General features: G+C 33.1%; 1 protein-coding gene across 3 annotated transcripts in view; it reads right to left on the bottom strand.

Moving 5' to 3' along the window:
- The window catches only part of Wdr81 (WD repeat domain 81), a 236,664-nt gene extending 212,745 nt beyond the window's left edge, over positions 1-23,919 (bottom strand). The window contains exon 1 of one of the 3 annotated variants that reach the window (XR_015038979.1): positions 23,670-23,917. Coding sequence is in view for 2 of the 3 variants with exons in the window: in XM_085809249.1 (XP_085665375.1) it covers positions 23,670-23,756 (87 nt within the window). In the remaining variant the exon portion in view is untranslated. Of the gene's footprint in view, positions 1-23,669 lie in introns of all 3 variants that reach the window. The other 2 variants (XM_085809249.1, XM_085809250.1) reach the window with 2 other exon arrangements.
- Positions 23,920-27,006: the final 3,087 nt, after the last annotated feature.

Here is a 27,006-nt window from a genome sequence, read left to right on the forward strand (position 1 = left end):
TGATGTATGGTTGCAGAAGGAGAATCTACTTATAGGAAAGTATGTATGGCCTCCAAATTCAAAATGCCTTCAGCACTTCCAGTAATAAATTCAAAAAGAAGTCCTATCTTTGAAACACTGCAAAACAGGGAAAATTTTGCAATTTCAAAGCTTTATGGTACTTTGCATGCATGGATATATGTAGGATCTGCACTTTCATGCACACAGATGATAAAAGAAAGGTTATAATTATGATAATGTCCTTTCTCATATTTTATATAAATGACAAGAAATACATTTGAGAAAGTAATAATTCATTGAACACATTCACTTAGAATTATCCTATTTGCAGCAAACAGTGCTCTATAGTATCTCACTCCCCCCAAAAATGATCCAGATTGGATTGATTATGGCAAACTATGTGCATGCTTCTGAGACTTTCTAAGGGAATTAGCTAATGCTTTACATCATCCAAGAGGAAAACAATGACAACTTAATGTAGTTAGACCATTTCCACTCAACTAAAAAAACCACAGCATAAAAATTTTATGGAGATTTGAATTACCTCACTGACAAAGATTTTAAAAGGACATAAATAACCGTCTAAAGAACATAGATACACTATATTCCTGAGGATTTTTATATGCATGGCAAACTGGAAACCTAGATAAGCCAAAACTGGTACTGTATAACATTAAGAAATGAATTCTGCAATTGTTTTATGTGAATGATACATAGCATACTATTTACAACATGCATAATTAAAATTAAAACTTATCAGGATTTTCAATTTTTTTGTTTACGAGGCACACTAACATTCTTGGAGGAATTTACTCAATCCTGAGCAAAGCTACAACACTGTCAAACTTAACACAGTCTCATAGGCCATACAGCTAACTCCATATTCCAGTATTTCATCATAGCTCACTCATGAAGATTCATCACCATCTTACATTTCATTGCATAAGGAATATTATTTTTTACATTTTTTCAACATCTGTTTGAAGAAGTTTGTTTTAAAACGTTATGATGTTCTAGTTTGACTTCTCTTCCCTTAAAATTATACAGAGTATTTATTTCCTACTCAGTCAGATAGTTTTGCTATTCTAAATACCTTTTTTCACTATTTTACTCAGATAAAATTTATGGATTTATTCAATATATGCCATTACGATGGAACAAAAATTACTACTTTTAGTTCTAGTCATAATAAAAAGTTAAAAACTCCAGCACTTTTCTAATAAAGAGGCAGCAGTCTTTACCAAATGTTTATGGAAGACAAAACGTAGCCTGAAGTAGCAATGGTAAACCTACCAATAAATTAGAGAAGCATTCCTATGAGAAAATATAACTGCAGTTATTTTAAGTCTTTCTTTATGGTTAATTACTTTTCCTGAAAGAATTTAATTGCAAATTCATCCTTTAGCAAGCCCCAAATTATAAAATTCACCTTGGTTCCATTCTCAAAACCTCATATTGAAATAATCTCTGGATAAAAAATATTCAGTTCTCAATATTTGGCACAGTTGTGGCAGAGCTTCATTTCTAAATTTAGAAGTGGAGCTCTTTGGAAGGCAATCAAGAAAGGTGAATAAAATAAATTATTAATAATTAAAAAATGAAGTTAAATCAATGATAAATAATTAAATAAAATCCTAAAGCTTGTCTTATTTGGGGATCTGACTGGAATTATAGTTTCACTAAGAAACAGCTGGGCTCTGATTGAATTCAAGTTCTAAATAAGCAGTTATAAGGTATTTTCTCCCTCCTTCCAGCATGCCTTTATGTTGAGAGGTCCAGGTTTTTGAGAGGTCCATGTTCCAAGTCCCGGTGAGGTCATTGCACATTTTTCACATCTTCTGCTTCAAAATAACCTAATGACGCTAGAGTGGCATTCAAATTAAAAGGTGGTGGGCAATAATTCATCACCACCAGGATTTGGCAATTGGGTCTCCTAATCCCTGGTTAGCCTTTAAAAAGGGGTGTGTATAAGGTATTTTCTCCCTCCTTCCAGCATGTGTTCATGGTGTAACGGTAGCATATTTGAGAGATCCAGGTTCGAGTCCCTGTGAGGGCACTGCATATTTTTCACATCTCTTGTTTCAAAATAACCTAATGACTCTATGCCGTAATGAAATGCTTCAAAGGATTAAGAATTGTTATTATTTGAAACAAAGCTCATTCTTTTTACAACACAAATGAAAACTGATAAAACAGCATACCAACAAAGAATATGAGAGTATGTAAGACAATTTGAATGGAGAAGTATAGGAACATGATGTGAAAAATTTGCTCTATATCCAAGGAATTATCTATCAACTGAAAACAAACATATGCACAAGTGGTCCTCTTGCATAGTTGGTTACATCATTTCAAAAAGGCTGCAGGTGCTATTTTGCATGGATATGTTCTAACACTGCCCATGCCTGAGTCATGCATCTTAGTATTTAATTATGTTTAGCCTGCTACTACTTGAAGCATATTTAAGAACATAATGGTTCCCCTTTCTTGTTTTTAAATTGAAACTGACACTGCTAATACTTATTAGTAGATATGTTGGCATGATTAGTGTGATAATTTCTAGTACTTTGGGGAATGAAATATATTCTCTTATTTTCATTCTCAAACAAACTAGTTATTCAACTTCCTACAGAATAAATTTTTGATATGTTGGGGATTTTCTTTCTTTAAGTCTCAACCTCCGTCCAAGGGTTGTTTCCCAGAGAATGATAATACATTCAGAAGTCAGAATCGATTTTCACGATTTACTTATTACTAAATAAAATTTTACGATATCAGAAAACTTTCTTGCCAAAATTGTGTTTTAGATTTATGTGGGAAGTGCCACAGCCCTTCTCATTTAAGGCTTCACTGTGCTCCCACTAGAATTATTAATATTAAAAACTAAGAAGTACTGGAGCTGGGCTCTGGTGCAATTTACACTCTGTCTTTTTTTTTTTTTTTTAGTGTAAAATTGCTATTGCTAATGTATCTGCACATATTTTGGCTGCTTTCCTAAGAACAGAAGATTATCAAAATTCTAATTATTTGCTTGATTAGAAAACAACACAGGGCTGTAAGTATAAGGTTAGTGATTTCGGGCAAGATATTTACTTAGTAACAGTTATAAAAGTGACATCTATTAAATTCTGGTAGCTTGTTTCAATGCAAAATGAAAAAAAATCAGTTGCTGAATGTATCAAATGTCACATGAAACTGTTATCACGAGACCATTTACATTTCACAGCCAATAATTAAGAGGCAGTGCAAATTTTTTCCATATTTTACTAATTAAAATTTTTGTTTAATGGGTCACACATTAAAAGTCTAAAGATTTTACTTCTGTAGAACACTACCACACACATTCTTGAAACTGTAGGCATACAATCCACTTTTGTTATCACTATAATCTCTGTTTTAAGCATTATTAGTCCTGCAACACTTGGGAAGTAATAAAAAGATGACATCATAGTAATAAAAACTATTTACAGTTTTTTTTTATTTACAACTTTGTTTTGCCTTTTGGCATCACTTCTATTCAGCAAAATGGTTTGTGCATAAAGTACTGCATTACGTTAAACTTTCTAAAAGGACATTTTTTGCACAAAAACAATTTAAGGGAAAGAATGAAAACATCACAACAAAAAAAAACTTTCAGAGTTAGTTTACAATCAATTGCAAAACAACTTACATGGCGAAGAAGAGCAATTCCCTAAAAATTATAGATACAGTCAAAAGTCTTTAATCCGGACCTCAAAGCTACAAACTTTCTGCGCATGCATAAAAGCATTATGCATATGCGTTTAATACCTTTACGCATGTGCATAATACGTTTACGCATGCGCATTTAATGTATAACGGACACTATAAGCTAAAATTAATTTCAGTTAATGTTGCAGATTGTGTTGTTCCTTAATCTCCGAATTGGATCCAGCTTATTATTGTTTGCAGACTGTTAGAGCAATTTTATAAAAGAAAGCTTGAACTTTCGATTATGTCAAAAAGAATTTCCGATTCTGGAGCAGCCAAAGGATCTACAAAGCGAAAGCATGTTTCGATGTCAATCAAACAAAAAGTGGAATTGCTGCAAAAAATGGATAAAGGCATATCCTTTGTTTCTCTAACCATTCCGAAATCTGTTTATCAATTTCACGCTGCTCTGGGGGGGGGGGGGAAGAACGTCGCACCGCGCAATGAACTGGACGTTGATCTGTCAGCACTATCCTCATCTTCAGGGCAGATGTTTTTATTTTATTCGGCTTATAATTTCTCACTGAATGTAGTATTTCATCTCGATGTACTCCGTCTTTGATATGATTTAAATCAAATTCCTTGTCATTATAAATATCACGAATACACATCAAATAGTTTTCTAGTTGCAATTTTCTAATTTCGACTATGCGTAATGTATGCTTTACGCATGCGCGCGCTGAAAGAAATGTTTAATAAAGTAAACAAATAAATATTAAGTTTTTTTTTGTAAATTTTGATACCCTTTAGATCATAATTGCTCTTTATTTCATAAATTACAGTTTAATATTTTTAATTTTATAATTTCTGCATGCCGTCTTACCAGATTTAAATTGATGATCTATAATCCGGAATCGCCAAAGTCAAAATGAGTCCGGATTAAAGACTTTTGACTGTACTTAAAATTATGCTATTATTAATAAAATGTTATTCAGCAATTTGCAACACTAAACTTAGTATTTTTCAATCCAAAGACAAAATTGATGTCCCCCAAAACATGAAGTTTTTCAAATAGTTTTTGTATAAAAAATATACAAATATAAAACATTTAAAATACATTTCAACGGAGTTGTGCAAAATGTTTCACTAAATGAAAAAATTACACAAAACTTTTGGCATTAATATTCAAAATTAAGCTTACTGTAAAAAAAACTACATGGATTTCATAAAATAACAATGCCATCTATTAGCCTCTCAACTGCTGGAAGACCTATTATGAGATAAATTGCAGATGCAAAAAGCAGTTATACTGAGCAATACCTGTTTACCTAAGATGGTAAAAAAAGATGTAAGTAAGATGGGAAAGATGGGAAGTAAAAGATATGTAAGATGGAAAAAAAAAAAGACGTGTATCTTAAAATCTTTATTAGCAAACATTTCATCAGTTACTACAATAAAATATTCTTATGCTCAACAAATGCAAAACTGCATCAAATTAATGATACAAAGAATCAAACATGATACAAATACAGTTTTATATCGTTTTTATCAATGACTTTTCAAGGCACAGTTCTTATAAAAAACAATTTTATCAAGATTCATATTTTATTTAGAGAGGGAGAAGCAATACACACATGCTCTTTCAATTTATAGTATAAAAAGTGATTTATTCTTAAAAATAGGTTTGGGCATTCTCAAACAAAAGCAAAGAATTTGTTTCCTTTTCTGAAATACAAATAACTGCCAGATAAAGTGCTTCAAAGAGATATACATGATAATTCCATGCTAAAGTTAATGGAAACATTTAGTGCTAAAGAGAACTATTAAAAAGGCTTCCAGGTTTGCTGTATTTGTTGAGATAAATAAGAAAGATAACAAAACAATATAATGAAAAAGGCAATTAAAAGTTTAGTAAACTAATAAATTGTATTTGGCAGGTTGAAAAAATTAGTCATACTATTATGGAAAAAAACTCTTTCATATGCAAGCTATGCTACTATAGAGATCTCCAAGAAAGTAGAGACATTCACCAAAAAATTCTAAACACCTATCAGAGTAAGATTTTTCATCTCCACAACAAAAATCGAACATTCTAATTCTTGGGAAAATGCTTTAACCCCATCAGAATTATTCTGTATAATTAAATAAAATATAAGCTATAATAAAATAACAGCATATATATATATATATATAATAAATGCTACAATAAAATCTGGTTAATTTATGCTTTAAAAAAAGTAACCTATCATGTCCACGAATTATTATAAGGTCATTTCTCATTACTTTATAAATACTTGATTTAAAATAAAATTTCTATCTGTATTTATTTTTTTTTTATATTTTATTTATTTATTTATTTTTTTTTTATAGATCAAATATATTAACACAGTTGTTCCTGAATATTTTCAGTTTTCAGCATCCAGTATAAATCAGAATTTTTCCACTATGCACCATGGTGCCTTAAAGCACCATAGCAATAATTTAGGAATCATTCCATTACACTACATTATATATGGCTAACAAATATATTAAGCAGTGTTAAGGTATAAGATTAATATAAGCAGAATTTTTAACACAAATGGTGAAATAATGGTTATCATAAGATTTTTTGGTACTTTCTGATTATCAACAATCCCATCGAAAAATCATGAAAAATCAATGATAAGGCAATGAAACATGTCACCAAACAGTATAAATGAGGTAACACACGATATTGCCAAAAAGCATTTTTGTGACAAAGCAAGTATTCGACTAGCACACATATGCTTGACTGCATATTGTTTTTTTACGTTTGAAATTCAAAAGTAATTTTTCTAATTAGCATTTCTCTTTATGTTGAGTACATTTGTATTTGTCATTTGAGCAAATCAAATCAGTATATTTGATTTATCAGTATATTTGGGACTATGAAGATTGCATGAAACGAATGCACTACATTTCTTGGTTAGAGTAGATTTAAGGGTGCCCCTTGTATTATCGCGAAGTAGTTGTTTCATTTATGGTAACCCGAGTAATTAAATGTTATGAAAACCTTATTATGACGTAATTGATTGCGTGATTGTGGTGAATTTGAATGATGGGAAAAAATTTGTAAGGGCTTGTGGTGTGTGTTGGTTAGGAAATATGCTGCTGTTTTGCAGTTTAGACGGTAAAATGGCTGAATGTGGTAAGATTAATCTGAAGTTTCTGTACAAATTGGAACAAAAGGGGGAAAACAGCATTAAATGACTGGTGTGTAAATGAAGGTTTACTTAGTAGCTATTATAAGTTTCCTGTTTGTTGGAAGGAAATGTGAATGGTCAAACGTCAAAAGATACCGGCACTACGAAGGATATTTTTTACTCTTATCTTTGTGAACTTATGTGGAGATGCCAATATACAGATTCTACGAGGGCTATCCAGAAAGTAGATTACGTTTTGGAATAAAAAAATAAATAAAGTATAGGAAACAAATTTTATTATATACAGATGAAAGCCACACTCAAATACTACTTTTCTACATAGTCGCCATACAAATTAAGGCATTTATCGTAGCGATGTACGAGCTTGGAAATTCCTTCGTCGAAAAATTCGGCCGCCTGCGCCTTCAACCACTTCGTTACCTCTTCTTGCCTTCCATCTTGCACAAAACTTGTGGTAACCAAGCTTTTCGCTGATGATTTCGTGCAACAAACTTCGCGAAATTTGTGGAAAACTCAAAGAAAGTTCCGTTATTGTGAAATTTCGATTTTCACGGACTTTAGCATCGACTTTTTCGAGAAGTTCGGCGGTCACTATGCTGGGTCTCCCACTTCGATCTTCGTCGTGAACATTGGTTCGGCCATTTTGAAATCTTATGACCCACTGACGCACTCCACCTTCAGTGATAATGTTGTCCCCATACACTTCACGAAGCTGCCGATAGATTTCTATCGGTTTACAGTTTTTTGCAGTCAGAAACCTTATTACTGAGCGCACCTCGCAGCTCGCGGGATTTTCAATTAACGCAGACATTTCAAACCATCACAGTATCTGAACGGAGCACAGCACGAACCTCTCACTAGCACGGCTAGATGCAGACTGAGCTGCGCAACGCTCTGACCCCAAGATGGCCGCGCTAGCCCCGCCCCTAGCGGACACAGACGGAAACGTAATCTACTTCCTGGATGGCCCTCGTAGTTCATATCATTTTAGGAAATTTTTTGGCTGTTGTTAAGGAATTCTGTTTCACTGAAGACAGTGAAATTTCTAAATAAAGTAAATGGATATTTCCTTTGTGTAGTGCTACGATAAATTTCCTTTTCTATGTTATTTGATTGTTGAATTTAAAATGTAGTTTATTGAGATTATATACTTTTCGTTGGCTCCAAGAAAATAGATCGATGTGTACATGAACAAATTCAAGGGAGTGCACAATGCCAAGTTTGTGAAATTCTCTGACCTTTTTTTAAGTGAAAACAGGTCGATGAGTACGTGGATACCGAGTTTGGGCAGTTCTTTGACTTTTTATTTTGGCTTTGTGTAGCGGTGATTTTGGGCCCAAAAAATTGCCACTACACAAAGATAAAATATCAAGTCAAAGAATTGCTCAAACTTGGTATCCATGTACCGCCCAAAAATGCTAATTTATGCCAAGGGGCACCCATAAATATATTTTTACCAATTTTTTCAGAAACATGCCATATTACCCAAGAATAGAGAATGAAAAAATTCATATTCTATGAAGCTGTACTTCTTGAATCATCGAATTTTATGAAAATGCAATGTGAAAGATTGCAACTAAAGTATCAGACTTTGGGTCAGAAACTGGTTTTAAGATAGCCATATCTTGTTTACAACAGCTGTTTGCTTTATTCACTGTTTGACAAAGGAATACACATCCATGATATCTTGTGAAGAACAACTAGGATTATAATTACCTCCAAGAACAACACATGCCTTTTAAAAAAGAATGCAAAAATATAGAAGGCACAGAGTGTATAATTGAAACAGACATAATGATACCCAAACACATATCTAAAATCAATGAGTTAAAAAATACCTTCCAAAGTCAGTAATAAATTCACAATCTTTCAGTCAGGATGTTGATAATTAGGAAGTACCAATTTTACATTAGATTCATGATCAGCACTTAATAATCCTTCAAGTCAACTATAATATAGGAAAGAAAACTAATGGAGTCAGTTAGGGTGTCATTAACATTATGCACTTTATTTCTTATTCAGCTGCTCATTTATACAAACTGTATATGCTACAGCTGTAACAGTAAAGGTCATACTACAGAGTGTGTTGCATAATCGAGAAAATATTGTTAAGAATTTTATTATTACTATTTTTATTATTATTGTCTATTTTTCAAAAGTGTGTTTTTGTTTTATTATTGTGTGAAGTTGTAACTATATGTCTTTTCTTGTGTGGCAACAATGCTTCTGTAATTCTTCAATTTGAACTTTTGGATGTGTGCCAAGTTTGATGGCGTAATGCTCTGGTGAGAGCGTCGATTGATTGTGTAGATGAAACATGTTGTTTCAGAACGTTATTTCTTTAAAATATGTAAAATAAATGTTTTGTTTTCTGAACTCGGATTATGCAAACGTTATTTAGTTTCAACATAAAAGTTTGGCGTCCGTTTGACAGGACGTTTGTGTGATTTCGAGTAATTTTGATTTAGGCGTTTTGTTAAAATGGAGTTGTTAAAAGCAAAACGTAAAAGTGAACGTACTTCGTTTACGTTAACTACGAAGATTGTGGAAGAAGAATTGCCTACTTGTACGGATCCTGAGAGATTGCAAGTGTTGTTGGGGCAACTAATTGACAAATTTGAACGCTTGGACAGTACTCAAAGCAGTGTTTTAGAACAAACCAAGGAAGCTGATTTCGAGAATGAATTTAATACGGCTGAAGGATACAGAGATTCCTTTATAGCTTTAAAGGTGAAACTTCAGAATAAAATTGGACAATTGAATTCGATGAATGTTACTACAGATATTGCTTCACTTTCGATTTCGGATCCTAAAGAAAATAAAAACAGGAAGTTCAAACTTCCTAAACTTGAACTGAAAAAATTTTCTGGAGATGCAAGAGAATTTTTAGGCTTTTGGAGCCAATTCTCCAAAATTCATGAAGATGCGGAAACTGCGCCTGTAACCCATTCTGTTTTTGCTATTGACATAAGCAGTTTAGATAACACTTTTAGGTGTTGTTTTGAAGCTTTTTCTGAAAAAACGATATGTGGATTTGTTCCAACAATCAAGAATGCTCAGATTATAGAGGAATTGAAAAGCAGGAAAATTGAGGTCAGTGACACATTTTGCGAGGAAAGTGAAATTGATTTATTGATAGGTGCAGATGTCATTGGTAAACTGTTAACTGACGAATACCTAGAATTACCCTCTGGTTTAACTGCAGTCAAAACAAAACTGGGTTGGACGGTTATGGGTAAAGAAAATGATACTGTCAGGGATAATGCCCTAATAAGTCTTTCCTTGCATGTAAATAATGCTTCTTTGAAATCTTTATGGGAGCTTGAAGTTTTGGGTATTTCCGACCCGACGGAAAATAGTAAAACGAAAAATCTTCATTGCGACTACGAGATTGATTTTCAGAATAAATTATCTATTCGGCCCGATGGTAGATATGAATTAGAATTACTCTGGAAATGTGAATCTACTAGTTTATCAGATAATAAAAGCATTGCTTTGACACGTCATCAAAAAATGATAAAGAGGGCAAAAGAAAATAATTCTTTGAAGGAATATCAAGAAGTGTTTAGAGAGTGGGAAAATTTAAATATTATAGAAAAGGTTCCGGAAAAGGAATTAAACAATAAATGCCACTTTTTACCACACAGACCGGTTATTAAGATGAATAGTGAAAGCACTAAGGTAAGACCCGTTTTTGATGCTTCATCTTGTGAAAAGGGAAAACCATCTTTGAATCAGTGTTTATTGAAAGGACCTAATTTAATAGAATTAGTCCCTGATATTTTAGACAGAATGAGATTTTTTCCTATTGGTCTGAGTGCAGACATAGAGAAAGCATTCTTGCAGTTAAGAATTTCTCCGAAGGATAGAGATTACTTGCGATTTTTCTATCCAAGTGATGAGGGAGAAATAGTGTATAGGCACTGCAGAGTAGTTTTTGGGGTTTCCTGCAGCCCTTATCTACTAGGTGCGTCTATTAAATATCTCTTGAATAATTGTCCATCTGACTTTTTAGATGTGGCTGACAAATTAAAAAATTCGTTCTATGTAGATAATTGTATTACGGGTGTTTACAATATTGAGGAACAAGAGGATTTAATTCAAAAGGCCAAAAGTCTTATGTCGAGAGGCAGATTTAATTTAAGGGGATGGGAGAGCAATGTTGCTTCCAAATATACTACAAAACATTCTGGGGACACACCTCTTTTAGGAATATTGTGGAATTTAGACAATGATACTTTAAGGTGTAATATAAATGTAAATATGATAACTTGTGATACTAAGGTAACTAAGAGACTGATTCTGTCTATTGTACAATCAATTTTTGATCCAATTGGAATACTTGCACCAATAACTTTGCTTCCAAAACTTTTGTTACAAGAAACATGGAAGTTGAAATTTTCTTGGGACGAGGTATTGCCTCATGATTTTGTAAGTAAATTTTTTGTGTGGTTATCTGATATACTTTTGTTGAAAAATGTGGCAATACCCCGATTCATTGGAACCTTTGCAACAGTTGAATTGCATGTATTTGTCGATGCCTGCAAATATGCTTATGCAGGATGTATTTCCGCGAGAAGTGTTGATACATGCAGTGTAAAACTTACTCTCTTAAGAGCAAAATCTAGAGTAGCTCCTATTAAGAATTTGACGATTCCTAGATTGGAATTAATGTCCTGTTGCATTGGATCCCGATTATTATATTCTGTTTGTAAAGCTCTTAATGATTTTGATATAAATGTAACTTTGTGGTGTGATTCCACAGTCGCATTATGGTGGATCAGAAATCCTGGTAATTGGTCAAACTTTGTAAGCAATCGTGTTAAAGAAATTACTAAGTTGACAAAACCTGAATCATGGAGGCATGTGCCTGGTAATATGAACCCAGCAGATGTGTTATCTCGAGGTTGCTCTGCTAAACAAATGATTAACTCGGAGTGGTTTAAGGGACCTCTCTGGCTAAGAGAAAGCCCTGAATTTTGGCCTACCAATATTGTTTGTCAGCCGAGCGAAGCTGACTTGGAAAAGAGGAAGGTAAAACTTATTAATGTTAACTTTTCAGAGGATACCACTCCTTGGTATGCAAAAAGAGTTTCTGATTATGAAAAAATGATTCGTGTAACCGGTTGGGTGTTACGTTTTATTTCTAACTGTAGGAAGAAGTCAAATTTGTGTAAAGAATCTAAACTAACTGTTGCTGAAATCATAAATTCCGAAAAAGTTTTGATTCGGTTGGTTCAAAGCTCAAATTTCCCTGACATTGGAGCTCTTAATCCACTTGATGTATTCATTGATAATGAAAAAATTATAAGAGTTAAAACTAGAATATTGGAACGCAAAGACAATTCTGAATTTTTAACACCAATTTTGTTACCGAGTAAATGTATCTTTACTACATTGTTAATTGAGTCAGTTCATAAGAAACATTGTCATGCTGGAACTCAAATGCTTCAATCTATTTTAAGAGAAAGATTCTGGATACTAAAACAACGTAAAACTGTGCATAATGTGTTAAAAGGGTGTGTAATATATCAACGATATAAAGCGAAACCGATGTCTTGCGAAGTGACTCCTCTTCCTGAAGATCACGTAGGAGATTATAGGGCTTTTGAAATTTTGGGAGTAGATTTAGCTGGCCCATTGTTTTTGAAAGACGGTAAGAAGGTATGGATGGCACTCTTCACATGCGCTGTGTACAGGGAAATCCATCTAGAACTGGTGACTTCGTTATCAACAGAATCTTTTCTTTTGGCTTTAAGACGATTCATAGCCAGACGTGGCAGACCACGAACCATTTATTCTGACAATGGGACTAACTTCCGACGAATGTATAACGAAATGTCTAAACTTAACTGGGACATAATAGAGAATGAGGCAAAAATAAAGAGAATAGTATGGAAATTCAATCCACCAACAGCCTCCTGGTGGGGAGGTTGGTGGGAACGGCTAGTTCGCATGGTTAAAGAACTTTTAAGACGTTCTTTGGGAAAATCGGTTTTATCTTATGAAGAACTGGAAACCTTAATTTGCGATTGTGAGTCGGTAATTAATTCTCGACCTTTAACATATATTTCGGAGAACTCTGAAGATGCTATCCCTTTAACTCCGTCAATGTTTTTAATTGAAAATTGTACTTCGAATGTAGCAGATATAGATAAAATTGACCCTCAGCATTTTTTGAGAAGAATTAAATACCGCACAAAACTTCTTAAAGATTTAAGGAACCGCTTCCGAAAAGAATATTTGGGGCAATTAATAATGAAACAACCACAAAATAAAGTAACCCGGTTGCCTAAAATTGGGGAGATAGTCTTAATAGGCGATGATTTCAAAAAACGCTTGTATTGGCCTTTGGGTAAAATTATAGAGAAAATTCCTGGTCGGGATGGCAAAGTTCGAACAGTTAAACTAAAAACTCAGAATGGGATTTTCATAAGGCCCGTTCAGCGTATTTATCCACTAGAGATACAACTAAGTGAAAATTATTTATTTGAAGAGCCTAACGTTAACGACGATAAGAAAAACGATCAGACTGACGTACAGCATATAAAACAGAAATTTACGTCGTCAGGACGGCTTGTTAAGAAGCCTAATGTACTAGACCTTTTTAATAGGATAACATATGTTTTTGAGTCGTTTGCCACTGACTCAAAAAGGGGGGAGGATGTTGCATAATCGAGAAAATATTGTTAAGAATTTTATTATTACTATTTTTATTATTATTGTCTATTTTTCAAAAGTGTGTTTTTGTTTTATTATTGTGTGAAGTTGTAACTATATGTCTTTTCTTGTGTGGCAACAACGCTTCTGTAATTCTTCAATTTGAACTTTTGGATGTGTGCCAAGTTTGATGGCGTAATGCTCTGGTGAGAGCGTCGATTGATTGTGTAGATGAAACATGTTGTTTCAGAACGTTATTTCTTTAAAATATGTAAAATAAATGTTTTGTTTTCTGAACTCGGATTATGCAAACGTTATTTAGTTTCAACAGAGTGCTTAAGAAAGAACTCCCTGATTTGGGAAGTCCAAACCAAATAAGATGTGAAAATTCCTTTTTTATTCTTTAAAAGTACACATAATGTTATTCTACATCAGTGCATTCTTTCGCTTTAAACAAAACATCACTCCAGTGATGGCCCTGCACTAATTACTTTCTGGATAGTTGTCTAGGACATTGAGAGTCATTTTGAGCAGCAACTTCATCCTACTTTAAAGCCTCCTTCAGAACATTCAAAACTAGACATCCAACAGTAAATGTCCTTTTTTTTTTTTTTTTTTTTTTTTTTTGGTGGGTTCCATCAACTAAGCTAAAAGTAAATATGGGTGGGAAGCTGCATTGCTATCAATGATTGAAAATAAATTGCTCTACAACAAAAGTGGGATATTCTCTTAACAAAGTTGTGGTCTACTCTGAAATGGCAATTATGTCGCTATTTGACAGTTTGCTTTCCCATTACAGTAACTCTTCCAAATCACAGTTATGTTACTCCCAAATCGCGAAATTCTTTCTGTCATAACCTGTTTTATGTCCATGGTCAAAAGCAAATCAGGCAACACTAACCTAAGATTTATTATTAACTATGAAAAAACAGTATCATTCCAAGCAATTAAATCTAGTCTGATTATGTCTACAACCCCATAACCATAGGTTTCATTAACTAAAAATAAATTCTTGGTTAGAGTACATTGATGGGTGCTCATTGTATTCCCATGAAGTTGCTTAATTTTTTGTAACCCAAGTAATTGAATATTATGGAAAACATAGTATGACATAATCAGTTGCATGATTGTGGTAAATTTTTAATGATAGGAAAATATTTGCAAGGGCTTGTGGTGTGTGTTGGTTACGAAGTACATTGCTTGTTTTGTGGTTTAGACGGTAGAAAGGCTGCATGTGGTAAGATTAATTTGAAGTTTCTGTACAATTTGGAACAAAAAAAAAAAAAAAAAAAAAAGAGGGGAAAAGAGCATTACAGTCAAAAGTCGTTAATCCGGACTCGTCGGGACTTCAGCAATTGAGGATTATCGATTTTTCCGGATTATAGATCATCAGTTTAAATCTCGTAAGATGGCATGCATAAATTCTAAAATTAAAAATATGAAACCGTAATTTATGAAATAAAGAACAATTATGATCTAAAGGGTATCAAAATTTACAAAAAAAAAAAAAAAAAAAAAAAAAAACTTAATATTTATTTGTTTACTTTATTAAACATTTCTTTCAATGTAAGTTGTTTAAGTTGCTTCGTTTTATGTGATGATACTTTCTCTTTAATTCTATAAACAGACATAATTTCTTGTTCAGTTACAAAGTTTCGCTGTTCAAGTCCCGTAATTGCTGTGCCGAGAATACCGACTAACTTGTCAATCGAAATTGTTTCGTTTTCACTAACCTCTCTTGTCACCTTCATATCTTTATCCATTTTTTGCAGCAATTCCACTTTTTGTTTGATGGACATCGAAACATACTTTCGTTTGTAGATCCTTTGGGAGCTCCAGCATCGGAAATTCTATTTGACATAATTGAAAGTTCAAGTTTACTTTTATAAAATTGCTCTTACAGTCTGCAAAAAATAATAAGCCAGATCCAATTCGAAGATTAAGGAACAACGCAATCATCAATATACGCTTATACTGTCCATTATACATAAAACGCGCACCCAAAAAACGTATTCTGTTCTTGCGCACACGCATATGTGCAGTCGTAAAGGTCTTATGTGCACACGTAAACGCCTATGCCCATGTGTAAACGCGGCGCATGCGCAGAAAGTTTTTAGCTTTGAGATCCGGATTATAGATCATTCCGGGTTATGGGTGTCCGAATTAATGACTTTTGACTATAATTGACTGGTGTGTACGTGAAGGTTTGTTTACTTAGTAGCTATTATAAGTGTCCTGTTTGTAGGAAGGAAATGTGTATGGTCGAACATAAAGATCATTCAGATGGCTTTGAATGGGTTTATTGCAAAAAATGCCACTGACAGTCCGGCACACTACGGAGGATATTTTTTACTCTTATTTTTGTGAATTTATGTGGCAACACTGATATACGGTTCTAGTTCAGATAATTTTAGGAAGTTTTTGGATGCTGTTAAGGAATTTTGTGTGACGCAGGAATTTCGAAATAAGGCAAGTGGATATTTGCTTTGTGTAGTACTTAGATACATAAGATGAATTTCCTTTTTTATGTTATTTTATTGTTAATTTAAAATGTAGTTTATTGAGGTTATGTATTTTTGTTTGGCTCTACTGTAGAATTGGGTGCTTCTTTGACTTTTTAAAGCCTGTTGTCCAACTTGTAGATGACTTTGGCATCAGAAGGACGTCGTGACTAATAGAGATCGTCATACTCCCTAGCAATTCATAAAGCATTACCATTATACTGACCAAAGATAAAGTACATATTGTAATATTCACGAATGGAATACATTATCACCATGCAAAGATTACCGATAGCTACTAGATGCAGCCTTTTAAATACAATTCAAATTATAACATCATTCCACGGAATGCACATACATACCTCAACATGCTGGGATCATTTTGAACATCTTCCCATGTAAACATATGCAAATACCTATATTCATGTTTTCAATAAAGTTGTTTTCTTGTACAGGGTATGATGTCATATTTTTCTTTCATGTTTATCTCGAAAACTATGAATAGTACAAGTTCAGTTCTTTGGGCATTTTTTAGGTATTCCAAGCAAGGAATCTGGCTATGCAAAGTTTAGGTGGTCTTAATAGGACACCCTGTATATCTCTGCACAGGCTAATTAAAACCTAAATTAATTTTAATTAAATGTTAAAGAGAAATTATTCAGAAAACCCAGTAATAAATTAACAAATAAATTACATTATTTGCTGAAAGCCTGTAACTTACTACAGTCAAAAGTCGTTAATTCGGACACCCATAATCCGGAATGATCTATAATCCGGACCTCAAAGCTACAAACTTTCTGCGCATGCGTCGCGTTCACGCATGAGCACAGGCATTTACGACAGCGCGTAAGACCCTTACGGCTGCGAATATGTTTGTGCGCATGCGCAATTAAATTGTAACGGAGTTATACGCTAAGCTAAAGTTATCTAATTCAGTTAATATTGCCGATTGCGTTGTTCCTTAATCTTTGAATTGGATCCGGCTTATTATTTTTTGCAGACTGTTAGAGCAATTTTATAAAAGTAAGCTTGAACTTTCGATTATGTCAAATAGAATTTCCGATATATATTTACTACAAAGCGAAAGTATGTTTTGAAATCCGAAATCTGTTTATCAATTTCACGCTGCTCTGCGGCAGAGGGGGAGGGCAGAAACGTCACTATTAGATTATGATAGATTATAAAGATTACGTCAAATAGAATTTCCGATATATATTTACTAATATGTAATTTGTATCTACAAAGCGAAAGTATGTTTTGAGATCCGAAATCTGTTTATCAATTTCACGCGGCGGATTGGAAGTTGATCTGTCAGCACTATCCTTATCTTCAGGGCAGATGTTTTTTATTTGGTTTATAATTCCATACTAAGTGTAGTATTTCATTCTGTCTTTGATATGATTTAAATCAAGTTCATCGTCATTATAATTCGCTTCCGATAGTGAAGAAAGTGACCCAGAGGTTATTGAAAACGAAAACATTTCGATTGACAAATTAGTTGGTATTCTCAACACAGCAATTATAGGACTTGAACAGCGGAACTTTGTAACTAAAGAAGAAATTATGTCTGTTTAATAGAATTAAAGAGAAAGTATTATCACATGAAACGAAGCAACTTACATTGAAGGAAATGTTTAATAAAGTAAACAAATAAATATTAAGCTTTTTCTTTTTGTAAATTTTGATACCCTTTAGATCATAATTGTTCTTTATTTCATAAATTACGGTTTCATATTTTTAATTTTGTAATTTCTTCATGCCATCTTACCATATTTAAACTGATGATCTATAATCCGGAAAAATCGATAATCCGGAATCGCCGAAGTCCCGACGAGTCCGGATTAACGACTTTTGACTGTACAGTAAAAGCCGACTATCTGGCATTCAACTATCCAGAAAATATTCTCAAGTAACTGGAATATTTCAGAATTTAAGAAAAATACTTTTCCATGTAAAATTAAGTAAATAAGAAATTTGCAACATCATCACAGAGCTTATTATAATAATAGCACATACAAATTGTTGCCAAACAGTGGGTTAAGCACTAAAAATGAATAAGCTTGACATCACATCAAAATCATAAGAACTTGATTTTGGTGCTACATAAACCCAATTAATTCTCAATAAGACTTTTTAATTTTTGTATAGAAGGATGTAAGTTTTTTCTCTCAAATTTAGGAAAAAAATATTAATATTTGGAGCCTGCTTTGGCTGATCTTTGGAATATGGTAACTGGTAGTTTGGCGACATTTTGGAGGCAATAAAGGTTACTACCTAGGACTTTGGTAATAATGTGAAAAGTACTCAGTTCCGATTACGCATTATTTTGTGTGAGGGAAATGAGAGATCATGAGATATGTCATGTGACATTAATGGATGAATTACAGTTCTTTTATCGGAAAAGGGGGGGGGAATTTGGAAAACTGTAGTACTATATTATTTTGTATTAAGCTTCATTGTGTGTTGTGTGAAATAGTGGAAGTGTGCGTGCCACGTAATGAAGATTCTGAAGATTAGGTAAGTTAGTATTTTTAATCATTTGAGGATATTACTTTTATGCATTGTTCTAAATGTAAGGAGTAAATAAATTAATATGGTATTATTGGAAAATTGTTATTAGAAATGATTTAGTTTAAAGTAATTAGGATTGTAATCTAACTTTTATTAATTTAATGTATGAGCTTATTTATATTTTAAGTAGTATTTTTTAATTTAATTGTATATTAATTTAATGATCGTGATTTTGTGAGTTATATGTTTGTAGTATTTTGGAATACATTTGAGTAAAATACGTTGAGTATTTTCATGCATTTTCGTGAAATTTTTCTAATTTATGAGAAAAAAGCAGTGTACATGGATACAGTGAAGAGTGTGCGCAATGCCATTTTTGTGCAATTCTGGGATGTTTTTTTTAAGTAAAAATAAGTCGACGTGTACATGGTTTAGTGATATTTTAATTAAATGATAGTTATTTTGTGAATTTTATGGTTGTAGGAATTTGGTATACGTTTCAGTTGAAGTAAACGTGCATGGAAGTAATTTAAATATTTGACACTAAGTATTTGTAACCATTTGTAATGTTTGCGGTATGAATTCGTTGGTGACGTTTATAATATAATAGATAATTTAGAGGTAAACGTTTTTGGTGTTTTATTTATTTTATACGTGGAAATGTTCATCCTTGGAAAGGGTACATACTTTTTCACGATCAGGTAATTTCATATATGTGCTTTTTACCGAGTTTAAAGATTCACAGAATTTTTTTGCATTTTCGTGCAAATTTTTGTAATTTATGAGAAAATAGCACTGTAGATGGATAAGGTTAAAAGTGTGTGCAATGCCATTTTTGTGCAATTCTGGGATGTTTTTTTAAGTAAAAATAAGTCGACGTGTAAATGGTTTATGTGTGTGTGCTATTCTGAAAAAGCACGAGGAGTTTGCGATTGTGCACTTTTTACCAATTTTGCAGTTAATATTTGTCATGATTAAGCAGTTTTGTTACATAAAATTTCTAGCATAAGTGTAATTCGGCTAGTAGATTGTAGGAAAAAGTGTTCAGTAAATAAAAAGAAAAGAAACATGTCTTTACTTCGTGAAGACAAAATGGCGGTGAAAAAAAAAATAGAGGGTTGCTGTAGCAGAGTTGGTCGCCAAATTTTCGCCAAAAAATCGCCAAGTTACCATAATCCAAAGATCAACCCCTGCTTCTTTGGGACAACATGGAATGAAGTATTTTTAAGTTACAGGATCTTGGTATAAATAAAGGCCCGATATGGGATTTATTTGAAAACAGATTATCAATGGCAATGCAACAGAAAAAAATCACAATAACCATTTTAAGTTTTTTATATTCTACATCAGTAAAGTTCATCTGTTTATTATTCGACTAGATAAAAAAACAACCTGTTCCATTAAGCTTCTTCTGGAATGATTAGTGCATCTAGCAACATTTCTGCCAAATTGGCTGATCTTTACAATATGGTAACTGGTAGTTTGGCGACATTTTGGAGGCGATAAAGGTTACTACCTGGGACTTTGGTAATAATGTGAGCAGTACTCAGTTCCGATTACGCATTATTTTGTGTGAGGGAAATGAGAGATCATGTGATATTAATGGACGAATTACGGTTCTTTAATTCGAAAAGGGGGGAAATCGGGAAAAAATCTGGAAATTTTGTATTTGCCTTTATTCTGTGTTGTGTGAAACAGTGTTCGTTAATTTTTGGATCCCATGGCCCTAACTGAAGTGAATTCGAAATGGGTATTTAGTGGGATTGAAAGGGGTAGTAATAAGTGTTTCTTTAAGGTTGTGTGAGATAGAAGTAAAGATGTTTTATTAAGTTATTTATTTTACCTGGTACCTTGGTGTGAACTATAAGTATGATTTTAAAGATCCTGAAACATAAATAAGAAAAGTTTATCGGACACGTAATCAAGATTCTGAAGAATAGGTAAGTTAGTATTTTTAATTATTTGAGGATATTATTTTTATGCATTGTTCTAAATGTAAGGTGGAAGTAAAGTAATTTGCATAAACGTGCATGGAAATAATTTAAATATTTGACACTAAGTATTTGTAACCATTTGTAATGTTTGCGGTATGAATTAGTTAGTGACGTTTGTAATATAATAGATAATGTAGAGGTAAAAGTTTTTGGACATTTTATTTATTTTATACGGGGAAATGTTCATATTTGGAAAGGGTATATACTTTTCGCGATTAATTTCATATATGTTCTTTTTACCGGGTTTAAAGATTCAGAAAATTGTTATGGATTTTAGTGAAATTTTTCTAATTTACGAGAAAAAAGCAGTGTACATGGATATAGTGAAGAGTGTGCGCAATGTCTTTTTTGTGCAATTCTGGGATGTTTTTTTAAGTAAAAATAAGTCGACGTATACATGGTTTAGTGATATTTTAATTAAATGATAGTTATTTTGTGAATTTTATGTTTGTAGGAATTTGGTATACGTTTAAGTTGAAGTAAACGTGCATGGAAATAATTTAAATATTTGACACTAAGTATTTGTAATGCTCGCGGTATGAATTCGTTGGTGACGTGTATAATATAATAGATGATTTAGAGGTAAAAGTTTTAGGATATTTTATTTATTTTATATGTGGAAATGTTCTATTTGGAAAGGGTATAAACTTTTTCGCGATCAGGTAATTTCATATATGTTCTTTTTACCGGGTTTAAAGATTCAGAAAATTGTCATGTATTTTCGTGAAATTTTTCTAATTTATGAGAAAAAAGCAGTGTACATGGATATAGTGAAGAGTGTGCACAATGCCATTTTTGTGTAATTCTGGGATGTTTTTTTAAGTAAAAATAAGTCGGCGTGTACATGGTTTATGTGTATGTGTTATTTTGAAAAACGCGTAAGGAGTATGGTATTGTGCACTTTTTCCCAATTTTGCAGTGAATATTTGTCATGATTAAGCAGTTTTGTTAGATAAAATTTCTAGCATAAGTGTAATTCGGCTATTAGATTGTCGGAAGAAGTGTTCAGTAGATAAAAAGAAAAGAAACATGTCTTTACTTCGTGAAGACAAAATGGCGGCGGGAAAAAAAAAATAGAGGGTTGCTGTAGGAGAGTTGGTTGCCAAATTTTCGCCAAAAAAACGCCAAGTTACCATAATGTAGAGATCAACCGCCAAATTTCATAATCAGGTAGGATGTTTTATTTTCATGTTTCAGGCCAATGAAATTTTTCAGCTTTTATGTCTGAACTACTTTCTGGACAGTCGAGCTTTTAACGCATCTTCAATTATCATAGCCATGGATCATTTAATCTTGTCTCATCCTTGAATATGCATTTCCTTAAATCTCCTAAAAATTCTATGCAATTTCACCATAATTTCTTAAATGTCTCATGTGACAAAGTTTAAGTTACACGTAACTATCATCCCCCAACCTTCTGAAGATATTCCAAATTTTGTGAAGAATGACCCAAATGTCATTTTTGTTCTCATTATGCAGTTTAAATGCCATTTTATCATGCATAAATTCTACTTGCTTTACACATACTCAAATTTATTTAAAAATAAATATCCCCCTTTGCAGTATACCAAAACTGTATATTGCACATTTAATTGCAAACTTAACCCATAAGACAAATGAAAATTGGACTTGCATTAGGGTGCACTAGCATAAGGTGCCTGTAGCTTTATAAAGTTTGTTTTTTCAAGTTAGATATTGATCTTCATAAGCATGCATACTCCTTAATGCTAGAGCACCCTTAAAAAGGTTGACTTTTCAATCTGGAAAAGGATGTGGGCACCTTTATGATGGGGCACTGTTATGAAGGCTGCCCTTAATTATAACACTATAAGAATAAGGACAATGCTGCCTATTGTTTGAAACCTATCTGTGTGATATAACCTTTAACAGACCACCACAATTCCATTACAGTTCATATAAACAGTATTATAAGTAACCAATTCTTAGAAATATAACAAAACAGACCTTCATCAAGACATATAACTCTTATTTTCTTAACATTTCTTTTAAATAAATCTAATATTTTAAAAAAGAGCCATTTACAATTTAATAAACCGCTAAGGTTAGAGTAGACTGAAGGGTACCTCTTGTATTATCACAAAGTTGTTGTTTCATTTATGGTAACCTGAGTAGTTGAAAAGTTTTGTAAATATACTGGGCTAAAGTGCAGAAACACTCACTTATTTGTTTACACTTTCTACAACAGTAAGAATAACTGGATTTTTGTCGATTTTCTTTCACTTTTTAAGTGAAAATAGGTCGATGTGTGCAAGGATAAAGTCAACGGTGTGTGCAATGCCATTTTTGTGCAATTCTGGAATTTTTTTTTTTTTTTTTTTTTAAGTGAAAATAGGTCGATGTGTTCATGGATACAGAGTATGTGCAATTCTTAAAAACGTGCCAAGCAGTGGGTGATTCTGCACTTTCCCCAATATACTTTTAACTAGAATTGGGTGCTCCTTTGACTTTTTAAGTGAAAATATATCAATGTGTACATGAACAAAGTCAAAGGAGTGCGCAATGGCAAGTTTGTGTAATTCACTGATGTTTTTTTTAAGTGAAAATATGTCGACGTGTGTATGGATAAAGTCAAGGGAATGCGCAAAGAATTGCAGAAACTTGGTATTCATGTACCGCCGAATATCGCTAAGAAGTACCCGTAAATATACTTTTACCGAAAATAAAACTTTCACATAATTTAAAAAATATTCGCATGGGAGGCGAAGGCATTATGCAAACAGGTGAACAGAAATTTACTTGATGATCGCGGCGGGGCATTTGAATCTTAATTTATATTAATGAATGAACACTTTTATTATTCACTACAAAATTATTCGATTTAGTACGATAACAATCAGACAGACACAGCAGAATATGAGAAATCTCCATATCAGTTCATAAAACGGAAAACACACAACTTATATAATATATATACAACTTAAATATTTATTCACTGAGGGAAATCTTGCTCCTCTACTCATAATATTAAAACTTCTCCTTCGTACCTATACACAAATGAACTCGCGAAACGAGGTCGATAAAACAAACATATTTACGTCCCTTTTAAATATAATCACATTACAGCACAAATATGAATAAAGCATAACAAGAGAACTGTTCGTAAGCAATAACTATATGATATGTGAACTAACCACGCATAAAGCTTCATCATCGGAACACTTTTTAACATAGATAAAAGGTATCCCCAAAATGTGTTGAATCTGAGAGCACAAATCCATTTTTAAAGTTTTGCTTCGAATAAAATTTTCATTAAAGGCACAATTTAAAACAGAAGCAGCGATACGCCTCTTGAAACCAAACTTCGTACGAACTTGAAAACAAACAAAACATGGTATTCATTTAGTTTAGTTGTTTCCTACCTCGTTGATTGGCGCGAATAAACAGCAACTGAGAATGAGTATGCGCCATCGGATTGGCTGACGACTAAGTGGCAAAGCGACTAACGACGAGTAACTGGCTAACGACGGCAAAGTGACTACTGGTCCTTTTCAAGCGCATAAGTACATACAAAATATGTAGAAAAATTAAAATTAGAACTTTTTATTAATAAAGCAATGGTAACCTTGAGCGTCTGTTACAACTTAACGACGTATTTTTCAATAGAATTGTCTTTTAACAACCAGAAGAAATTTTATATCATTATTATCAATACAAACAGAAGAAGTTTTGAACTATTCATGTCATAGAAAGAAGTGTTCTCTTAAATCAGAAGTTCCAAAAGGGGTCAGTATTTCTTCCTTCGGTGCCGATGAAATCTAAAGTAACGTAGAAATCTAACGTAGTAAATTATGGATTAATTTTATGTGCATAACTATATAAGCACATGCTCATTCAGCAATATAAGCACATGCTTAGGGCATCAATAAAAGAGCGCACTTCAGTAAAGGTCCTTATGTAATCGGGAAAGGGGGGCACCGGGAGATTTTCTCACTGCCGCTTTTACCCAAGGCGGTTAGAATAGTAGGAGTTACCATCACTATCGGGGAATGAACCCTACCTAACAAGCGGCGTCCATATTTGTTCCGTCAATACAATGCATTACGGCAGTGGAACATACGTCTTTCTAATCTGTGTGGTGCATGTATTTTCAGTAAAAATATGTTCATAATGAAATGCTTCGCTATTGTTAAATTTTTGTTTTAAAGTAATAAAGATGATATCCATAATTTACTATGTACATAAAATTATTAAGAAATAGAAATCTAAATGCATGTGTATAACATTAAAGCCTAGCCTTCAAAAATGACGTTTCTTCATATTTCAGGGATTTGATTAGGTTTTACCAAGGAGGTTAGAAACCTCCTTGCGTTTTACACACCGACAGTAGTAACATGGCCGCCAAGATTCACGGTTTGAGTTGAACCTTCCCTCCTTCTATTCTAACCTCCTTGGCTTTACCCTGTATACATAGGGGAACCAAAGGATAAGGTTCGGAGAACAGCCTTAACGCCAAAACGGGGAGAAACAGCTTATTATGGTAGACCATGTTATGGTTGTCATCCGATGACGTAAGGACAGCGTGATACTTTTTCCCTGCAAAGGGATTATCCGTAGCAGCAGATCTGGATACTTATTCGGAAAATATTATATTTGCTGTTTGCTTATCAAGCAAAGAGTATTAAATTAGAAATAGCACATAATTTAATAAAATATAAAATATTGATAATATATGTAAAAATAAGTGTCTTGCACCTGTAAATATTTATTTAATGCTTTATTTTCTGTTTTCATTTGCTTTGTTATGCTTCCCTCTACTTATCGATGTTCAAACATGGTTTATTCTATAGCTTTTCAGTATTTATTTTTTATGCATTGATTGCAAGTAATCTATAAACATTTTCTTGTACTTTCTTTCTTGCAATGTGTGCTTTCATATCGTAGTGCAATAAAATAAGTCAATGTGTGCTTTCATATCATATTCATAGTTATGTACAGTAATCTGAATTCAGAGGAACTTTAAATTTGCCTATAGAGTGGCAGTTTTACTTCACAGTTGCTAGAAGTATCTGGCTTAAACAGACCTAAGTTCTCAGACTAAACATATTTGCAGTATATTTGTTCTGTGGCATTTGTAGCCTCAGTCCGATATTTAGTTTATACAGTCAAAGGTCGTTAATTCGGACACCCATAATCCGGAATGATCTATAATCCGGACCTCAAAGCTACAAACTTTCTGCCATGCGTCGCTTTGACGCACGCGCATAGGCGTTTACGCGTGCGCGTAAGACCTTTACGGCTGCAAATATATGTGTGCGCATGAGCGTTTAATGTATAACGGACGGTAAAAGGTAAGCTAAAATTATCTAATTCAATTAATGTTGCAGATTGCGTTGTTCCTTAATCTTCGAATTGGATCCGGCTTATTATTTTTTGCAGATTGTCAGAGCAATTTTATAAAAGTAAGCTTGAACTTTCGATTATGTCAAATAGAATCTCAGATATATATTTACTAATATGTAAAGGATTTACAAAGCGAAAGTATGTTTCGAAATCCGAAATCTGTTTATCAATTTCACGCTGCTCTGCGGCGGGGGAAAGGGGGAAACGCCGTGACGCGTAATGAATTGGAAGTTAATCTGTCAGCACTATCCTTATCTTCACGGCAGATGTTTTTATTTTATTTGGCTTATAATTCCTTACTAAATGTAGTATTTCATGTCGATGTACTCCGTCTTTGATATGATTTAAAGCAATTATAGGACTTGAACAGCAGAACTTTGTAACTAAACAAGAAATTATGTCTGTTTAATAGAATTAAAGAGAAAGTATTATCACATGAAAGGAAGCAACTTAAACAACTTACATTGAAAGAAATGTTTAATAAAGTAAACAAATAAATATTAAGCTTTTTTTCGTAAATTTTGATACCCTTTAGATTATAATTGTTCTTTATTTCACAAATTACGGTTTCATATTTTTAATTTTGTAATTTCTGCATGTCATCTTACCAGATTTAAACTGATGATCTATAATCCGGAAAAATCGCCGAAGTCCCGACGAGTCAGGATTAACGACTTTTGACTGTAGCACATTTAATATTTTAGTATTTATTGTACGAATTAGAAATAATATAAACTTTTTAGAAATATGTATGCAATAAATTTGTGTGCTGTTAGACATAGTAATGCTCTCAAGTCTTATCGACAAAATGCAATGGTATTGTATTTCATTTTTTAACTGCAGTATAAATATAAAAATTTCATTAAACCTACTAGAAGGATACATATTTTGTAGTATTTAAACACATATTTGCCCACCAGCGGCCGAGCGGTAAAGTCGCTGAACACTGGTAGTTCGATCCGAGGTTCGAATCCTGTGAACGGGCTGGCTGCATGGGCGTTTTCGTGGTTTTCCTCATGTGTAACGTGTATACGAGCCAGTTCCCTTAGAAAGTCGTCCACGAAGGCATCTCTTCCCTTAGGCAGATAGCCCTCGAGGCTTTGTCATAATCACACACACTAAACACAT

This window comes from Stegodyphus dumicola, chromosome X2 (genome assembly GCF_044657685.1).
Source record: "Stegodyphus dumicola isolate Sdum_Otavi_A_Nest chromosome X2, ASM4465768v1".
In the NCBI taxonomy this organism is placed as follows: domain Eukaryota; kingdom Metazoa; phylum Arthropoda; class Arachnida; order Araneae; family Eresidae; genus Stegodyphus; species Stegodyphus dumicola.